The sequence below is a fragment of the Miscanthus floridulus genome, chromosome 10 (genome assembly GCF_019320115.1).
Source record: "Miscanthus floridulus cultivar M001 chromosome 10, ASM1932011v1, whole genome shotgun sequence".
NCBI classification, from domain to species: Eukaryota; Viridiplantae; Streptophyta; class Magnoliopsida; order Poales; family Poaceae; genus Miscanthus; species Miscanthus floridulus.
Window position 1 is genome coordinate 115,763,409 of NC_089589.1, and position 19,308 is coordinate 115,782,716.

The following is a 19,308-nucleotide window of genomic DNA, read 5'->3' on the forward strand; positions in this document are numbered from 1 at the left end:
TAATGACATAAAAATATTTCATTAATAACTCATATACTAATGATGCTAATAAATTGTTTAAAACCGTATTTGTAGCCATGACATATAATTTATATAGATTGTTACTTTAGATATATTTCTATATTTTAATTAAAATGTTTGATATGTCTATATTTGTAGTATTACCATAGATGCACATATATTTTCTTGGTATAAAAATTCAATCATCTTGAGAAGTGTGGAAGACCACTAGTGGCTATATTTTCCGACCTTTAATATTACTTTAAAGTAAAAAGTCGATCACTATTAGACTTAACTTAAGGATTAAAATTCTCTTTAGTTTGGCACTGCTACCCCATCCGAGGTCTCACTTCAAGCTCTACCACTTATCTTAAGTGCCATGGTGCATATTTCAAATGATCATTTATACTACTGTAGTATTTAATAATATAGTCTGTGACCTAAAATCCTTACTTTAAAAAAGTGCATAGAGTTAATAAAAGATACAATAAGCACAAGTGCTTTAACTAACTTGAGGACAAAAAACTCTGTAGTGGTCAATAAGAATAAAATTTGAAAAATTAAAATTTAGATTCATGACTTCATAAAATATATGATGCAATAAGGGCCACCATAGTTAATGGCAAGGTTTTAGACTAATTGCATGTTTAAAATTTATAGAGGTGCCATATAACAAAAAAGATAATATATGGATAAAAAACATATGGATTTGTCCCATGCACAAAACAGTAACTTATAAGTTTATGATAACGAGATATAAACTACAGAGTATTTATTATGTCTATGTTTTGAGAAAATAAACAAAAAGACATAAAATTTATATAAATATTTTTTGATTAGTTAGATGTATTATACAGTAATATTTATTAAAATTCTAGCTAGTACGAGAGCATAGGTTGATGGACTAGTTGTCATTGGTTATAAGCACGCTAGCGCTTGATGTAAACTACAATAATTTTCATGCATGCACCTTGCAGTGGCGTCGTCTCTATCAATATTTTCCTCCACATCAAAATATATCAAAATTGAGTAGCGTGGAAACTGCACCGTGGTGTCATAATAGTTGCGTGCAGCTTAGGTTTTATATGGGCACCGCCGCCGGCGGCTAGCGCGTCGTTTTGAATTTGGGTCCAGCGAAGCGCCATTGGCCACGCCCTGTGCATCATTTTGCGTTTTGAATTTGGGCCCAGAGAAGCCATTGGCCTCGATCGACTTCTGCTTCATTTTTATGGAAAAAAAAATCCAATTTTTCTCTCTCATCTATCGATCGTCCAATTTTACACATTGTGTGGTTTTATGGCGGTTCTGCTGATTTGAGCCACGTGGACTGTAAATCGAACCAAGTTAAAAGTTCAGAGGTAAATCAGCTAGAAATATTTTTTAGAAAATATCCTAAAATCATAAAAATATTTTTTTCATAAATTTATCCAAACATGTTGCATGGAAAAATTATGCAATTAAAAATTCTAAAATCTTGCTTAATCTTAAAAAATTCATAGAAAATTTGTTTTACCTCGGAAAATTATGAAACTTGTTTCACAAACTGTGTAGAAACCAAAGATTGTAAATTGGCCGATAAAATTTTGGATGGATCCCATATTTCGTTGTGGATGCATTGATAGGATAAAGAAAACTCCATCTGCTAGGGTATGACCATTCTCATGGTAATGTTATTAAGGTACAAGAAGATCTCAACCTTGCAAGCTCAATAAAATCCTTGAATCCAGGATCTGGAGGTGCTACTAAACACTTGGAACCACTAGACTACAACCTCTTTCGCCACGTCCAAATCAATAATATGGCGACAACGGCCACATGAGAAATCTGCCTACATAGATTTAAATTGTTTAGAGATTGTTGATTTTAAATTACCGATTTCTTAAATGATCGACACTCTGAGATCATACATTAATTCAACAAAAATGATATATTAAATCATCATCCATATTTGGTGTTTATGGAGTTAATTGCATGCTAATTTATCTTACCCAATCATTTCTTCAATTTGAAACATGAAGGGCACAGCTAGGAACAATCTCTTATCATTAATACAAACATCATACATATAGGTGCTTGTGGCTAGCACCAAACGGTTTGCTACCCCACGGAGATCAGCGGTACAAAACTTCTTTGTCCCCAACGAGGTCAACACGAAGACACTCATCCTCTGAAGGCCCTTGCTCAGCCCCCCAAATGCACACATTAATAAAGGAGCGGGGAAATTCAATTAAACATCGATGGATAAGAGGAGATGTTTAGTCAAAGTTGTATTTTTAGAGGTGGCTTACCTCTAAAAATTGATTTTTAGAAGCGTCTATATTTTTAGAGGTGGCTGGAAAGCTGAACTGCCTCTAAAAATGGCATTTCTAGAGGCAGTTCGGCTTGCAGCCTCTTTTAGAAATTGAGGCATTTCTAGATGTGGCTGCAATTCTAGCTATCTCTAGAAATAGATTTTCAGAGACGGTTGTCAAATTGGCCCTCCTCGAAAAAATAGTTGGAGCACAGTAAATTCATAACTTTTGCATGTAAGGTTGGATATGAAGACAAACTTTATAGTACTTCAAAAGATAAACAATTTTGTAGTTGACTTTTTTATTCGAATTCATTTGTCGATGAAAAAACTGTTTAAAGTTTTCTGATTTGGAAATTCAATTGTTTTGAATTCTTCAAATGACCTAGGGTGGAGAAAAGATCTACAAAATAGTGGTAGCATTAGATGGGATCTCTACAACTTTGTAGTGAACTATTTTTTATTTTTTATGTAAAATTATTTAGTGGATGAAATTTTATTTTAAGTTTTTATAATTTGAAATTTATTTTTTTGTTTTTTCAATGAACCTTGGGTGGAGAAATGACCAAAACCAGCGTTGCAGCACTGGAAGAGATATGAAACTTTGTAGCAGTCCATTTTTTCATTTCAAATTATTTAAGGCCAATAAAGTTTCAAATTATTTGTAGTACTCTAAAGGATCTAAAACTTTCTAGTTTAAAGTTTCTTAATTTGAAATCATTTACGGTCTTAAACATGCATTACAATATTTGCTAAAATGAATATAATACCAATTTTCCTCTTAGCACTACTACAAAAAAACTTATGCGAGGCATTTGGAAAATGGCCTCCGAGGTGGGCATGCATTCGAACCACCTCGGTTAATGCCTGATATTAACCGAGGCGGTCACTTTTATTAACAGAGGAGGTTACAAGTAACCACCTCGCAAAATTGATTTACCGAGTCGGCATTTATAAGGCAACCGCCTCCGTTAATTAGGCCCAGCCCGCTAGCCAACCCAAGCCCACTACCATCTCTGACTATATATAACAACACTCAAACCCAAGCTCACTTTTATCCACACTCAGAAGCCCCTCACCCCATGCGGCGCCCTCAGCCCCGAGCCGCGTGGCGCTCGCGTCTCCCACTCTCCACTGCGCTCGTGCTTCCCTCTCCCCGTAGTGCCTCCATCTCCTCTCCGTGGTGCGGCGCTTGCGCCACCCTCTCCCTCTCTGTCTCTATCGCGCGCGACGGCTAGCTCTCTCATGCCTCTCCCTCTCTATCTCTCTCTCATGCTGGAGCATGGCGTATCTCGACAGCCAAAGGAGCATGGAGGTGGATCTCGATGGCCACCACCTGGTCCTGCGAGGAGGAGCCCAGATCCAGCAGCGGCACGGCCGCAACGGTCGGATCCGGCGGCGGCACGGCCCCTACGGCCAGATCTGGCGGCGATGTGGCCCCTACGGCTCCTCCCCCAAACGCCGGTGCTCCTCCCTCAGCGGCATCCAGATCCGGCGGCGCCCCTCCCATAAGCGTAGGCAATGACATCCTGATCCAGCAGTGGCGGGAGGGGCCTCTCCAGTGGTGGATCCAGAAGGTGTGGGGCGGATCCAGAGGGCTTCCCCAGCGGCTGCGGCGCGCAGGGGCGGCGGCGGCCACGACGTGCAGGGGTGGCGATGCGAGGCCCAGATCCAGGCCCAGTTAGGGATGCGCTGCAGGCTTTTTATTTTTTTGTTTTTTTATTTGATTTACCGAGACGGGCATTTTAACTGCCTCGGTAAAGATTTATTTACCGTGACCTTTTGGCCGAGGCGGTTGTGATGCCCGCCTCGGTTAATCCATTATGCCCATGTCGGTTAAGTTTAGTGTAGTTTCCTCGTAGCTCTCTTCTTGGCAACAAGTTCCTAGTTTCGATGGTTACAACAGTAGGATCGGACTAAAATTGGAACCGGAAGCTGCTGGTTTCAGATTGAAAGGTCAGACGTATTGAAAATATCCGCATTACCTAGAGACAACTGACCCTGATCTCCATGGATGAACATTGCAGGACCTAGTGGCCTAAGAATTTTCCTCCATGTCTTTCCCACCATATCAACAGCAACTATGTGGGACACCTCCAGCATGTGCATAAAACCATTAAGAAACACGGTTCCTAAAAATTTGCATACTAGGATATCATCTCCCCATTCAGATTCTTTACACATCCATGCTCTAGTATTCACCGGTGAAGCTGGCGAATCGACATTTGCCTTTCCAGTTGCCATATATGAATTCGGCGACAAACTGGGGCAGCTCCTCATGGTGCTCGGATTCAGAGATGAGGCGGTACTAGTAGCGACACACACACACACACAGCTGCACAAGGTGCGGGCGGTGGGGCAGCGGAGGATAAGGACCAGGACATCGTCTATGAGGATGTCTACTTCGTATCTCTTGTTGGTGGCCTCCTCCTCCATCTTGACTAGGATGTGGTGGAGCAGGGCTGGCGATGGAAGCGGCAGCGCTGTCGCCTGAATCAGAGTAGGAGCACCTGCGGGGATGTGCTCGTGAGCTCCTTAATGATTAGATGGAAGCTTGATTTGTACTCAGATGAGATAAAAGAGGAATAAGAATAAAAAGCCAAGAAACATGGATAAGAAAAGTGCGAGACAACATTATCTTTGCCTTTGGATCTTGCGGCAGTGAGCTTGAGAGGCCACGGCGATGATGAGTACTAGCCTGGTCATCGGTGGATCCATGCGGGCGTGCCGGTAAGGCGTACCGGGGCGGAGGACTAGCTTTGTCGGCGGTGAGTGGCGGCTTGCACGCCGATAGCAGCACTTGAGGAGGAGACGGACATGGGTGGTAGCTGGGTGGGTAGCGGTCTTTGTAAGCTTACTACAAACGCGCCAAAATTTCTAAAAATGCGCCCGACTTCTTTTTCCTCCCTTCCTATAGTACCATACTAGATGAATTGAACAGCATAAATAGCTGGATTAGGCGAACAAGAAACATAATTAAATAGTACTGGATCGGATCACATAATCTCTGCTGTTGCGATCACAAACCTATATTTATTTACCTCGTGTTGCTTCTCCTAATTAGACTATTACAGAAAATCTCCATTACTGTACCTTACATCCATAACTTACTAGTGACTGCTGCGCGGCCAAGCAAACCATCGTGGCTACACAGTGTTTGAAAACTCCGGCTAAGACATTTTAGCGCATGACCTCAAAAACAGCTATAGCGGAGCTAAATGGAGATATAGCAGGCTATAGCGGCTAAGTTGTACATAGACATAGATAGCTTGATCTTTCTCAAACAGCTATAGCGGGTTATAGCGGCAGCTATAGCCGGAGATTTAAAACCTTCCTACATATGCGTGCCCGTGCGTTGCTATAGTTGAAGGCATATCAATAATAATCCTTCCGATGAAGATCACCGTGCAGTCGTCGAAGGTCGTCACGCCCAGCTGCAGCGGCGGTCGTCCTTCCGGCGATCCCGAGGCTGTTCCGCTCACGGTATTCGACAAGGTGAACTACGACCTTTACGCCTATGGCTTATACTTCTTCCGCCCGCCAGCGCCGCGGAGCTCTGTTCTTGAGGCCGGGCTCGGCGCAGCGCTGGCCGAGTACCCAGAGTGGGCCGGGCGGCTCGGCTTCGACGCACGTGGCAACCGCGCCATCCTGCTCAACGGCGCAGGCGCGTGCTTCGTCGAGGCCACGGCCGACGTCCCGCTCGACAGCGTCATGCCGCTGCAGCCAGCGACTTCCGAGACGCTGAGCCTGCACCCGAGCGGTGAGGACGACGACGCCGTCGACGTCGACGGAGAGCTCATGCTTGTGCAGGTCACGCGGTTCACCTGCGGCTCCTTCGTCGTGGGCACGGCCGCGCAGCATCTCGTGGCCGACGGCCTCGCCTTCCGCAGCTTCGTGAACGCCTGGGGCCAGGCCACGCGCGGCGCCGCCATCGACCCCGTGCCCGTGCACGACCGCGTGTCCTTCTTCGTGCGACGGGACCCGCCCCGCGTCGAGTTCGAGCACCGCGGCGCCGAGTACAAGCAGCCTCGCACGGAGACGCAGGCCGGCAGCAGGAAGTCAAGGAGCAATGTCGACGACAAGGTGGTGATGCATAGCGTGAACTTCAGCCGAGAGTTCGTCGCCGAGCTCAAGAAACGGGCGTCCGCGGGGGCGCCGGGGCCGTACAGCACCCTGCAGTGCGTGGCCGCGCACCTGTGGCGGTGCGTCACGAAGGCGCGCAGGTTAGACGGGTGCACGGGTACCGAGCTCCGCATCTCCGTGAACGGGCGCGCGCGGATGCATCATCCGCGAGTGCCCGAAGGGTACACCGGCAACGTCGTGCTCTGGGCGCGGACGACCACGACCGCGGGCTACCTGGTTAGGAGACCCCTCCGGGAAGTCGTGGAGGTCGTGTCCAAGGCGGTGGCCGCCATGGACGACGCCTATTTCAGGTCCTTCATAGACTTCGCAAGCTCCGGGGTAGTGGAGGAGGAAGGGCTGGTGCCGACGGCAGAGGTAGACCCGTCGGAGACGATGCTGAGCCCGAACGTCCAGGTGCAAAGCCTGCCGGGGCTCCCGTTCCAGGACTTTGACTTCGGCTGTGGGCCGCCATTCTTCTTCATGCCAAGTTACCCGCCGGTGGAGGGCGTTATTTTCATCGTGTCGTCTTTCTCCGGCGATGGCAGTGTCGACGCCTACGTCCCTCTCTTCAGCCAAGCAATGGACATCTTCAAGAACAGCTGCCACTCCCTGTCTGCAGCAGACGCGCGACTTTAGGCACGTTCACTTTCGTGTTACAAAATCGAGTCAGAAAACAATCGAGTAGTTACTATTACTCGATCGTTTTTTTTATATGTTGTATTACCTTTGTCTTATGTCATATATTTTGTCGGATTGTTTTGCTCCGGTAATATCCAGCAATGTGATCGTGTAGACGGAATCAGAGGGTAGCACACGAGACACAGAAATTTATACTAGTTAGGGCTGCGGTGTGCGCTAAACCCTACTCCAGTGGTGCGACTGCTCTTATATTCGTATGCTCAATTACAGGGGCTGTTACTCCTAGCTAACATGGAATTTGTGGAAGATTGGATCCCGTGCCCGTGGTCCCTATCCTCCTTTATATAGGCAGGAGACGTAGGCTTACAGAGAGGGCGATCGGGATAACAGCTTGCGTTCCTAGTTTGTTATACGATATGCGCAACAGATTGATTCTAACTATCGTCCAGATACACCCGCCTTGTTTGCCTTGATCTCCACGTTGGTTGATCACGTTAGCCCTTGCGGGCCTCCTCCTTGACGGCTGCTGGGCCGATAGCTCGGTGGTAGTTATATATACGGGCAGTGCAGGTACCTCTGACCCATATCTCTGACACATTTGTTTCTTTGACTATTGATTTTAAAATGTTGTTGAGATTCTTGACATAAAATTTATATCTAGATAAAGCAGAAGTAATCTCCTAAGTTTGCATTCAACCTATGTATATATATGTTGTTGTGAAAGATAATATGAGTTTTGCTCCGGTGGTCCTTCTAAAACACTTTGCACTGCTCTTAAAGCGCCCTGGTAATTAATAATTATTTTTTCTGGTATGGATCTGGATTCGGGCTGGCCCTACCCACAACCAAGCCCAGTACTGTTTGAGTCCGATCGGTTTTGTCGATCCGCCCGAGCCGCACAACGCGAACTGGAACATCGAGTGCGTCAGTGCATGGCCGACGACGGCGGCGGCATCAGCAGCCATCCGCTACCGATACGGAGGCTACATTCGCCGCGGCTTTAGACTGGACGGCACAGTAACTCACAACAGAGAGCTTGACTGCTGCGCCGCCTCCGACGTCCGTCACCATTGCTGAGCCTTTTGTCGAGCCGGACCACGGCGAGATAAGTTCCTTCCTTTCACTTTTCATCTCCAAGTCAGAGTTTTCCCCGTTATTTCCCATCCTTCCGCTGACCCGATACCGAGGAGATCTACAACTGCTGCCGAGCTCTCGAACAGGCAACAATGGCCGTTGTCCTAGTCAAGTAATCCGAGATCCGGCCTCTTTGCTTGATTATTCTAGAGATGCAATAAATTGATTTTCAGTAGTAGTATGTTTTCGACACCTGGATTTTGAGAATATGACGGAGATACTTAATTCTTGTTGACATAATTAAAAATATAGAAAAATGCCCAAAACTCAGCGTTCGACGTTGAAAGGAAAAAGTCAACTTAAGCCCCGACCTTTCATACTTGGTCTACTTCAACCTCCAAACTATGAAACCGTCTGTTTTACCCCCTGAACTTTCCAAAACCGTCAATTTTACCCCCTGGGCTGTTTTCAGCGGCGGTCTTGCTACAGTACTGGTGGGTTCGAATTTTCTCTTTTTTTATTTATTTTCGACGAATTTTTAAAAAATCATAGTAAATCATAGAAAAATCATAAAATGAAAAATCTAATTTTATTGGACTCCACATGAGTAGATCTACACAGTGAATATATAATACGGTATGCTTTAGTACAAATTTTTTTTTAGCTTTAGATTAATTAGAAAATCCAATTTTGTCTGTAATTAATTAGAATTTATCTATATCTAAGTTATATATAGTCCAATGAGTACGGAGGCTACATTCGCCGCGGCTTTAGACTGGACGGCACAGTAACTCACAACAGAGAGCTTGACTGCTGCGCCGCCTCCGACGTCCGTCACCATTGCTGACCCTTTTGTCGAGCCGGACCACGGCGAGATAAGTTCCTTCCTTTCACTTTTCATCTCCAGACGGAGATACTTGATTCTTGTTGACATAATTAAAAATATAGAAAAATGCCCAAAACTCAGTGTTCGACGTTGAAACGATGCGCAGCTCGATGAAGAATCGGACTCAAAAAGAATGGAGTGGACTCAATATATAGGCACTAGGGCTTGGTTTGAACTTGGGTAGGGCTAGCCCAAATCCAGATCCATACCAAAAAATAATTATTAATTACCAGAGTGCTTTAAGATTCGTGCAAAGTATTTTAGAAGGACCACCGGAGCATAACTCTATAAATATTACTGTTACACATTTACATATATCTACCTCAGGCATTATAAAAAATAAGCAAAACTATCTCTTAAAATCTATATGTTAATACTAATATACTTCAATAAAAATAAATTAATATCCAAAAGTAAGAGACATATATATTTCTATTTACAAACTTCTAGAACCGTGAAATCAAATAACCAAAGTACTTACTACGAAGTATGTTTTAACATGTATACCAAGTAAACATGTATTAGATAATTATTTATTTTAATACTTATGAAGCATGGAAAAATGTTCACCTAACAAACCACATAGCAATAGCACTGACAATTCACTTTAATTTATATTAATAGATAATCAACTTCATAAGTTGTTATTTGAAATAAGTTTATGTATTTTAACTTAAACATTATGTTATATAAATAATGGTGATTTATTTTTAACCATTGTATGATATATAAAACTACTACATATAATATGAGATGACAAATTCAACATGTTTAGTTCCACAGTGCAAGCTAAATTTTAACTTAGCATGTGGAAAATAATACTACTAGGACCTAAACTCTTTTTAATGAAGACATTTAATAAAAAATAAAAACACTTGAGTTTCTGCTTAACATGTGGAAAAAATTGCAACAACTTGATTTAAATTTGAAAGCTATGAAGTCAAAGAAAGGGATGCAAGAAGAGCTTATATATCTTAACATTAGGTTTCAACAAAATACATATCACGCTAGAAAAAAGATAAATACTAGAAAATCTAACTTGAGATCACGAATGGAGCCGGTCCATGTTAATCCTCACAAGTATTGACAGAAAAATAAAATATAGATTATAGAAATTCTCATAAAAATCAGAAACATCTGACCATCAATTCAGTATAACCTAATCACCAAAGATAATAGCAGCTATTGGATGTGTTCTATTTTCTAAATAATTACTCACCTCTACGATTGCGCAAAATAATATAAAGTAACTCACGGCTCTATATTTAAACTACCCAACCATGCCGTTAAGAAACATAATCTAAAGTAGACCTAAATTTGCATCTAATTACCCATGTCCTTCTATTACGATAGATAATTTATGTAACTCAATTTTCATCTCAATATTAGAAAACATATAAATCCTCTCAAAATTACATCTAAATTATCAACATCTTCTATTACAAAAAATGCTTAAATAACCATAGAACATATATATGCGCCTACACTACCCACTTCTAAAAACATTAATATATTAAGATTTGATTAAAGTAAACATATGCGTCGTGCCAGCATGCATGAACGATAAATATATGTATATTTAATGACATAAAAATATTTCATTAATAACTCATATACTAATGATGCTAATAAATTGTTTAAAACCATACTTGTAGCCATGACATATAATTTATATAGATTGTTACTTTAGATATATTTATATATTTTAATTAAAATGTTTGATATGTCTATATTTCTAGTATTACCATAGATGCACATATATTTTCTTGGTATAAAAATTCAATCATCTTGAGAAGTGTGGAAGACCACTAGTGGCTATATTTTCCGACCTTTAATATTACTTTAAAGTAAAAAGTCGATCACTATTAGACTTAACTTAAGGATTAAAATTCTCTTTAGTTTGGCATTGCTACCCTATCCGAGGTCTCACTTCAAGCTCTACCACTTATCATAAGTGGCATGGTGCATATTTCAAATGATCATTTATACTACTGTCGCATTTAATAATATAGTCTGTGACCTAAAATCCTTACTTTAAAAAAGTGCATAGAGTTAATAAAAGATACAATAAGCACAAGTGCTTTAACTAACTTGGGGACAAAAAAGTCTGTAGTGGTCAATAAGAATAAAATTTTAAAAAATAAATTTTGATTCATGACTTCATAAAATATATGATGCAATAAGGGCCACCATAGTTAATGGCAAGGCTTTAGACTAATTGCATGTTTAAAATTTATAGAGGTGCCATATAACAAAAAAATATAAATATGGATAAAAAACATATGGATTTGTCCAATGCACAAAACGGTAACTTATAAGTTTATGATAACGAGATATAGACTACAGAGTATTTATTATGTCTATGTTTTAAGAAAATAAACAAAAAGACATAAAATTTTATATAAATATTTTTTGATTAGTTAGATGTATTATACAGTAACTAATTCTTATATTTCTTAAAATTCTAGCCCGTACGACAGCATGGGTTGATGGACTAGTTGTCACTGGTTATAAGCACGCTAGCGGTTGATGTAAACTACAATAATTTTCATGCATGCACCTTGCAGTGGCGTCGTCTCTATCAATATTTTCCTCCTCATCAAAATATATCAAAATTGAGTAGCGTGGAAACTGCACCGTGGTGTCGTAATAGTTGCGTGCAGCTTAGGTTTTACATGGGCACCGCCGGCGGCGGCTAGCGCGTCGTTTTGAATTTGGGTCCAGCGAAGCGCCAATTGCCACGCCCTGTTGCATCATTTTGCGTTTTGAATTTGGGGCCACTTCTGCATCATTTTTATGGAAAAAAAATCAAATTTATCTCTCTCATCTATCGATCGTCCAATTTTACACATTGTGTGGTTTTATGGCGGTTCTGCTGATTTGAGCCACGTACGTGGACCGTAAATCGAACCAAGTAAAAAGTTCAGAGGTAAATCAGCTAGAAATATTTTTTAGAAAATATCCGAAAATCATAAAAATATTTTTTTCATAAATTTATCCAAACATGTTACATGGAAAAATTATGCAATTAAAAATTCTAAAATCTGGCTTAATCTTAGAAAATTCATAAAAAATTTGTTTTACCTCAGAAAATTATGAAACTTGTTTCACAAACGGTGTAGAAACTGTAGATCGTAAATTGGCTGATAAAATTTTGGATGGATCCCATATTTCATTTTGGATGCATTGATAGGATAAAGAAAACTCCATCTGCTAGGGTATGACCATTCTCATGGTAATGTTAGTAAGGTAGAAGAAGATCTCAACCTTGAAAGCTCAATAAAATCCTTGAATCCAGGATCTGGAGGTGCTACTAAGCACTTGGAACCACTAGGCTACAAGCTCTTTCGCCACGTCCAAATCAATAATCTGGCGACAGTGGCCACATGAGAATCTGCCTACATAGATTTAAATTGTTTAGAGATTGTTGATTTTAAATTACCGATTTCTTAAATGATCGACACTCTGAGATCATACATTAATTCAACAAAAATGATATATTAAATCATCATCCATATTTGGTGTTTATGCAGTTAATTGCATGCTAATTTATCTTACCCAATCATTTCTTCAATTTGAAACATGAAGGGCACAGCTAGGAACAATCTCTTATGATTAATACAAACATCATACATATATGTGCTTGTGGCTAGCACCACGGAGATCACCGGTACAAAACTTCTTTGTCCCCACCTGTAACACCCGGTTTTAAGGACAAAGCCGAATGCACACCATATGTGAGCCCTGGTAATCAAACCTCACATATAGCTACAAATGAAGGGGCAGTATCAATTCACAATGCTTAATATATAGCGAACTTAGCAAAAGAGATAACCTTAGAAAGCAATCAACGGATAGACAACTCTGATCTCCGGGTGCAGACTTCACTCCCCTGGATCCAACTGACTGGTTGATCACAAGCCTAACTCCTTCAGACTCCAGCAGCCTGAGGTGTGGGGGAAATTGCAAGGGTGAGTCCATGTCGAACTTAGCAAATATAGCAACAAGGTAGTGCATTCCATAGCCACGTGATCAAGTATAATTGAATAATAAATAGCTCAAAATAACTCAGTTAAGCATGATTTAACAAGTGCTCATCTTTGGCGTAAGAATCCCTTGGCCGCTCGTGACCGTGAGCACGGCTGATATATCAGTTTATTAAACTCTGCGCAGAGGTGTACACTTTCACTGTGAGTCATGATTTCCAAATGTACGGGTTTGCAAGGTCCAAACACCGGAAATCATATAAAGCTGCTCAGAGGTTCGTCTAACCGGGAAGGGCCGCAGGGTCATCGGATATAGGAACCCCCCTTCCATTAAAAGGCCGCTTCCATAGCAAGGCACAACAGGACAGAGGCTGTCCTATACCCAACTCGTAGTGTCCTCTAAGCCTGCTAGAAAAGGTCTCCCAAGCAACTAGAGCCAGAGCCATATAGCCCTCACAGCTGTACTGTAAGTCCCGGATGATCACTTACAAATGAGACCTTGTGGAGAGGGAATTTAACCCTCCTGTTGTTGCTAACAAGTCATCTTTTATGTTTGTAGCATATTCATTAATCAAGTTTCAAGATCATGGTCACAGAAAGAAAACCCAAACTATACTTGCCTTAAACACCGATCCTTCGGTAAGCTTTAATCTTCAACGTTTTCTTCTTCTTCTTGATCTCCAACTTCTTATAGATCACCAACGCAAAACTCACCGACTGGACAAGACCGAAAAGCACCACACAAGCATCCGAACAAGCATGTATAGCAAACATACTAGATTAGAACAATACACCAATCAATGAAAAGATTCGAAATCTAATCTACGCATTGCTATGATCACACACACGCGAAAGGCACACTAATCGGAGCTACGGTAAAACAGAAACATCTATCGAAGGATTTGCGTTGGAAAGAAAACTATATGCTTTATCTATTTTAATGATCATAAAACATGTATAAGATATCTCAGGTGAATATCTAAAATTGAGTTAAGTCATTTTATACTTGAGTTATTAGATTTAGAAAACTAAGATAAACTATTCATATCTTAATTATAGTTATTTTGATATCATTTATGCAAATTAAATTTTTGACTTACAAAGATATAATAACAAGTGAGAGTATATATTCAAAACATATATAGCACGTATAAGCCCTAGCATTTATTATTTTTAAAAGGAAAACCAAAATGATGTAAGCATTACATCAGTTTAGGATTTATCAATGGAATAATTAATAATGTATTAAGGAGCGGATGTGCATGTATTATTTAATCAAAATAAACTTTAACTTTTCAAATTAAAAGAACATGTAAGAGCATCTACACTATAACTGAATATGACGTGAGTTCAGCTAAACCAATTATAATCAAAACATATATTTAAATCGATATAACCAGTTTAATATTCATTTATTAAGGCCGACGTGGAAAACCTATATTGCTTTTAATTAATTTAGAAAGCTAGTTGCACATTAATTAGATTTACAATCATTTATAAAAGGCCGAAGTATATGCCTATGTTACTTTTAATTAGAAACTCAATTGCATAAGCACAAATCAAATTAATATTTAACTTATAAATTTCCAAGATGTGAAACATGATAAATTTTCCTACTAATGTGTACCTCATGATCAGCACAGTCGTAAAAGAACAAGAACGAAATTAAACTGATTGTTTTTAATTGGGAAACCATTAACTAATTATTAATGTAACTAGTATTAGGTTAATAAATTTATAATTAACTGACATGATAAACTTTACTACTACTGCGTAGAGCACGAAATTACGAAACTAACGCAACTAGAATCGCTCAAAACGGAGTTAAGACGATGAAACGGTAAAGGATTAACGATCGGTGGCAAAACTGTAAATACATCATCTTGTACCTCTGGCCTCCTCCATCTGGACGTACGTGGGCATGGCAAAGAGATTGCCTGCTGCTGCTGTGTTCGTGCAGGCAGGGCCGAGGACGGCTGGCCTGGCCGGCCAGCAGCGGGGCCGCTCAGCGGCGCTGGGGCCCACGGCAGCGCGCGCTGGACCTGAGCCGGCTCAGCCGGTGGCTGCCGGCCACTGCACGCTCGGCACAGGGCGGCAGCGGTCATCCTGCTTGGCTCGCTCACGAGCAGGGGCGCGGGACGGGGCGGCACAGGGCCACAGCCCAGGTGCGGCGGCGTGGGAACAGGGCCAGGACACGGGAGGGTACCGTGGTGGCCGGAGACGAAGGAGAAGACCGCGTCATGGTGTTCCTCGCCGGAGAAGAAGAAGAAAGGTTAGGGAAACGACGAACGGGCATGGATTCGCGAAAAGGATGACAAGACGTCGTATAGAACGACGAGATCTACCTCGTGGTGGTGACGGTTTTCGCCGGAGACGTCCGAGGTGGCCGGAAAAGCTCGCCGAAGGTTCGCCGGAAACCTAGCTGTGGAGAACTTCGGCGTCCGATCTGCGGGGCTACGAGTGGCGGCTCGAAAAACGGGCTGTACTTCTGGAATCCTCGCATCGAGGGCTACGCCGGCATATATATATACGTAGGGTTTGGATATTTTGGAAATCTGAGATATTTTAGTAAATATTGATTTTCGGAATTAAAATAATTATAGAAAATCGGGAATTACTATTTAGGCTCCGAAAAATATCTCTGAGCTCCGAAAAATACTAGAAAAATTCCTGGGAATAGATGAAAGGATAAGGAACACAACTAAAGTGGTTTAGCTCCCGAAAAAGACTTTTGCATTGATCAAGGAAAAAGATAAAACTCCAAGAAATATGAATTTAATCCCGAAAAAGGTCGGAAAGATTCCCGAAAAGTGAGGCATCGTCCTAACGTGTCTTAAAACCTTTTCCAAGCCTTTAGATTTTAAAAACAAGGCATCTTATCTAACTTTTGTTTTTGCAAATTTTCAATTTTTTTTAAACCACTACTTAAAAGCAATATTTTAAAGATTGAGATTTGAATTTATTTTCCAAACCACTCATCACAAAAGTATCAATGCAACGGTATGTATGCGCAAACATGTTGTTACCCTTACGTTGGATTTTAATTTAAAGAAAAATTTCTTTTACCTATATTTTTATGAGCACAAAACAATTAACAGAAATCATTTTACTCTTTTTAGAAAGTAGCTAATTTTAGGGTGTTACAATTCGAGGTCAACATGAAGACACTCATCCTCAGAAGGCCCTTGCTCAGCACCCCAAATGCACACATTGATATAGGAGCAGGGAAATTCAATTAAACATCAATGGATAAGAGGAGATGTTTAGTCAAAGTTGTATTTTTAGAGATGGCTTACCTCTAAAAATTGATTTTTAGAAGCGTTTATATTTTTAGAGGTGGCTGGAAAGTTGAACTGCCCCTAAAAATGGCATTTCTAGAGGCAGTTCGGCTTGCAACCTCTTTTAGAATCTGAGGCATTTCTAGATGTGGATGCAATTCTAGCTATCTCTAGAAATAGATTTTCAGAGACGGTTGTCAAATTGGCCCTCATAGAAAAAATAGTTGGAGCACAGTAAATTCATAACTTTTGCATGTAAGGTTGGATATGAAGACAAACTTTATAGTACTTCAAAAGATAAACAATTTTGTAGTTGACTTTTTCATTTGAATTCATTTGTCCATGAAAAATCTGTTTAAAGTTTTCTGATTTGGAAATTCAATTGTTTTGAATTTTTCAAATGACCTGGGGTGGAGAAAAGATCTACAAAAAAGTGGTAGCATTAGATGGGATCTCTACAACTTTGTAGTGGACTATTTTTTATGTAAAATTATTTAGTGGATGAAATTTTATTTTAAGTTTTTATAATTTGAATTTTATGTAAAATATATAGCAAATATTATATATCGCAAACACAAAATAACTTTTAATTTAAGATAAAAGAAGTACAAATTATTAAGTATGCGAGTACATTTTGCAGGGCCCTGAAATGGACAGCTACCATTGTAAAATTTCAACACAGTACGCCATGCATATTCTTTTCTAACGGATCCATAGTGCTGGATTCTCATATTCTCGGTGACCACACGGTACAGCTGGTTACTGATTTGAGTATATACAACCCATAGACAGCTTGTTGTCGGAACCAGACTCTTGCAATCCAGTTGTCCATCATCATTTTGTTTGGACGGTTAACTAAATAAAAGTTAAGCTCAGTCTCCAGCGCTAGATCTGCGTTCACAACAATATATACTCCATCCGTTCTAATTTATAAACTGTTTCACTTTTTCTAGATACATAATTTTTGTACTCCCTCCATACTGGTAAAGAAAGTCATTTAAGACAGCATTTAGCATATCAAGGAGTAATTAATTAGGGTAGAGTTTTCACTGTCTACCCCTATTAAATACGGTTGTGGGTCCTTCGTAGACAACAACCTCACGCAGCTTGATTGGTTAGCGCAGCAACTCCCGAGACTTAGGTTCCAGGTTCGATTCTTCGCAGGCGCAATTTTTTGCCATGCGCGATTTTAGTGTTTGCCTCTGTCTATTGCGCTTGTGCGTTTGCATGGCTGTGGTTGCATGGTGCGCGCTGGCCGAGTGTTTTTTGCGTTTGCCTTCGTCTGTTGCGCGATCGCGCTTGCCTCTGTCTGTTGCGCGTGTGCGTTTGCATGGCACTGTGTGGTTGCATGGCGCGTGCTGGCCGAGCGTTTTTTGCGTTTGCCTTCATCTGTTGCACGCACGTGGGTGTGTTTTCGTTGCATTGTGCGATAAACGGGCGATGCGGCGTGCGAAGCGGTAGGGGCAAAGCCGTCCCAAATCATGCATGCAAGCGCTCGGAGACATCATTTACGCAAACGAGCAGAAGTCCCAGAACGCCTTCATTTTCCTGTACGGAGGGAGTATATATTTAGACATAGTGCATGCCTAAATGTATAACAAATATTATATATCGGAAAACCAAAATAACTTATAATGTAGGATAAAGGAAGTACAAATTATTAAGTCCACGAGTACAATTTGCAGGGAGCAGAAATGGACAGCAACCATTGTGAATTTCAACACACAGGACGCCATGCACATACTTTTCTAACGGATCCAAGGTGCTGGATTCTCATATTCTCAGTGACCACATTGTATAGCTGGTTACTGATTAGGGCATGTACAACCCATGAACAACTTGTTTTATGTAAGTTTTTTTCACCTAACATAATGAGGTGACTATTTGACTCTCACCAAACTATTTAATGCTCACATGCAGCCAAGATCAAACATGGATATGATACTTTGGGCATGTTTGGCACAGCTTCACCAACAACTCATGAGCTATTGTGAGTTGTTTTTTGTGAAACACCCTTTTTTCAAAACAGCTTCATGGGTCAAGCTATTTTTTCTCCTCTCAGAAAGGGATGAGACGTGATGAAGCTGAAAAAAAGTAGCTTATTCCAGCTTCACCTGACGCATGTGGGGCCCAGCATACACAAAAGACAAGTTTTGCACACACATAGGAGAGCGCGCATGTGTGTGGCCCACAAGGGGCGCCGTGCCAAGGCGTGGCCTGCCGGGGCACGGCCACCGAGGACGTGGCTCTGGGAGCGCAGCTCGCTGGGACGCGGCCACGGAGAGCGCGGACCGCTGAGGGCATGGCTCGGCGGGGCGCCGCCCACCGGGGGTGCCGCTCGCCAGGGGCATGGCCGCTGGGGGCTAGGCTCACCGGGGCGCAGCCCACGGGGGTGTGGCTGCTGGGGCGCTCAGCCATCGGGGTGAGCGCCAAGCAAACAGGCATTGGACGAGCCAGCCAGAAGAGGAAGAAAGAGATTGGCCGTGAGGAAGATTGAGAAAAAAAGGAGAAAAGAAAAAAGAAAGGGCAATATAGTGATTTGATTCTTTTGGTCTATCACGTGAAGCCGTTTTACTAAACGGGGTGACCAAAGCAGCTCAGCTTCACTGTGAAAGCTGCTCATTTAAGGTAAAACCCCAAAAAATGACTTCACTGGTAAAGCTGAGCTATGCCAAACGAAGCCTTATATATCATTGTGTTGCTTTCTAATATAAAACAGATGAGGCTGGGCTTTGATAGTCAAGAGTCGAGGCACTACCACTAAGAAAATTAATGTGACTGATGAGGTACAACAATTATTAGGAAATAAGCTTGGTCAACCTCTAGATTCAAATATCAAGAGAGGCACCCCTGCTGGACATATCACATGCTGCTGCATGCACATCCACCATTGAAGTATTATAAGCAACTGATGCCTCACCACTTTCCGTAATTTGTTTTTTTCCTACACTATATCTAAATTGGGCGAGAGGGAGCGGGATCGGGTCCCCGTCCACTAATCAGCACGTGATCCACTGCCTAGTGCATGCTTCC

General features: G+C 41.5%; 1 protein-coding gene and 1 long non-coding RNA gene across 2 annotated transcripts; one reads left to right on the forward strand and one right to left on the reverse strand.

Moving 5' to 3' along the window:
• The first annotated feature begins 5,683 nt into the window (after positions 1 to 5,683).
• Positions 5,684 to 7,183, forward strand: LOC136485431 (agmatine coumaroyltransferase-2-like). The gene has a single exon (XM_066482313.1). The coding sequence runs from the start codon at positions 5,684 to 5,686 to the stop codon at positions 7,046 to 7,048; it is 1,365 nt and encodes a 454-aa protein (XP_066338410.1). The 3' UTR covers positions 7,049 to 7,183.
• A 5,528-nt stretch (positions 7,184 to 12,711) lies between these two features.
• On the reverse strand, positions 12,712 to 15,469 carry LOC136485432 (uncharacterized). The gene is made up of 3 exons (XR_010766446.1): positions 15,343 to 15,469; positions 13,618 to 13,714; positions 12,712 to 12,957 (listed from the first exon to the last, which is right to left on the reverse strand). It is a non-coding gene; the product is annotated as an uncharacterized lncRNA (long non-coding RNA).
• Positions 15,470 to 19,308: the final 3,839 nt, after the last annotated feature.

Excerpts from the sequence above, each read along its gene's own strand:
- LOC136485431 (XM_066482313.1), top strand. The coding sequence starts at position 5,684 with ATGAAGATCACCGTGCAGTCGTCGAAGGTCGTCACGCCCAGCTGCAGC.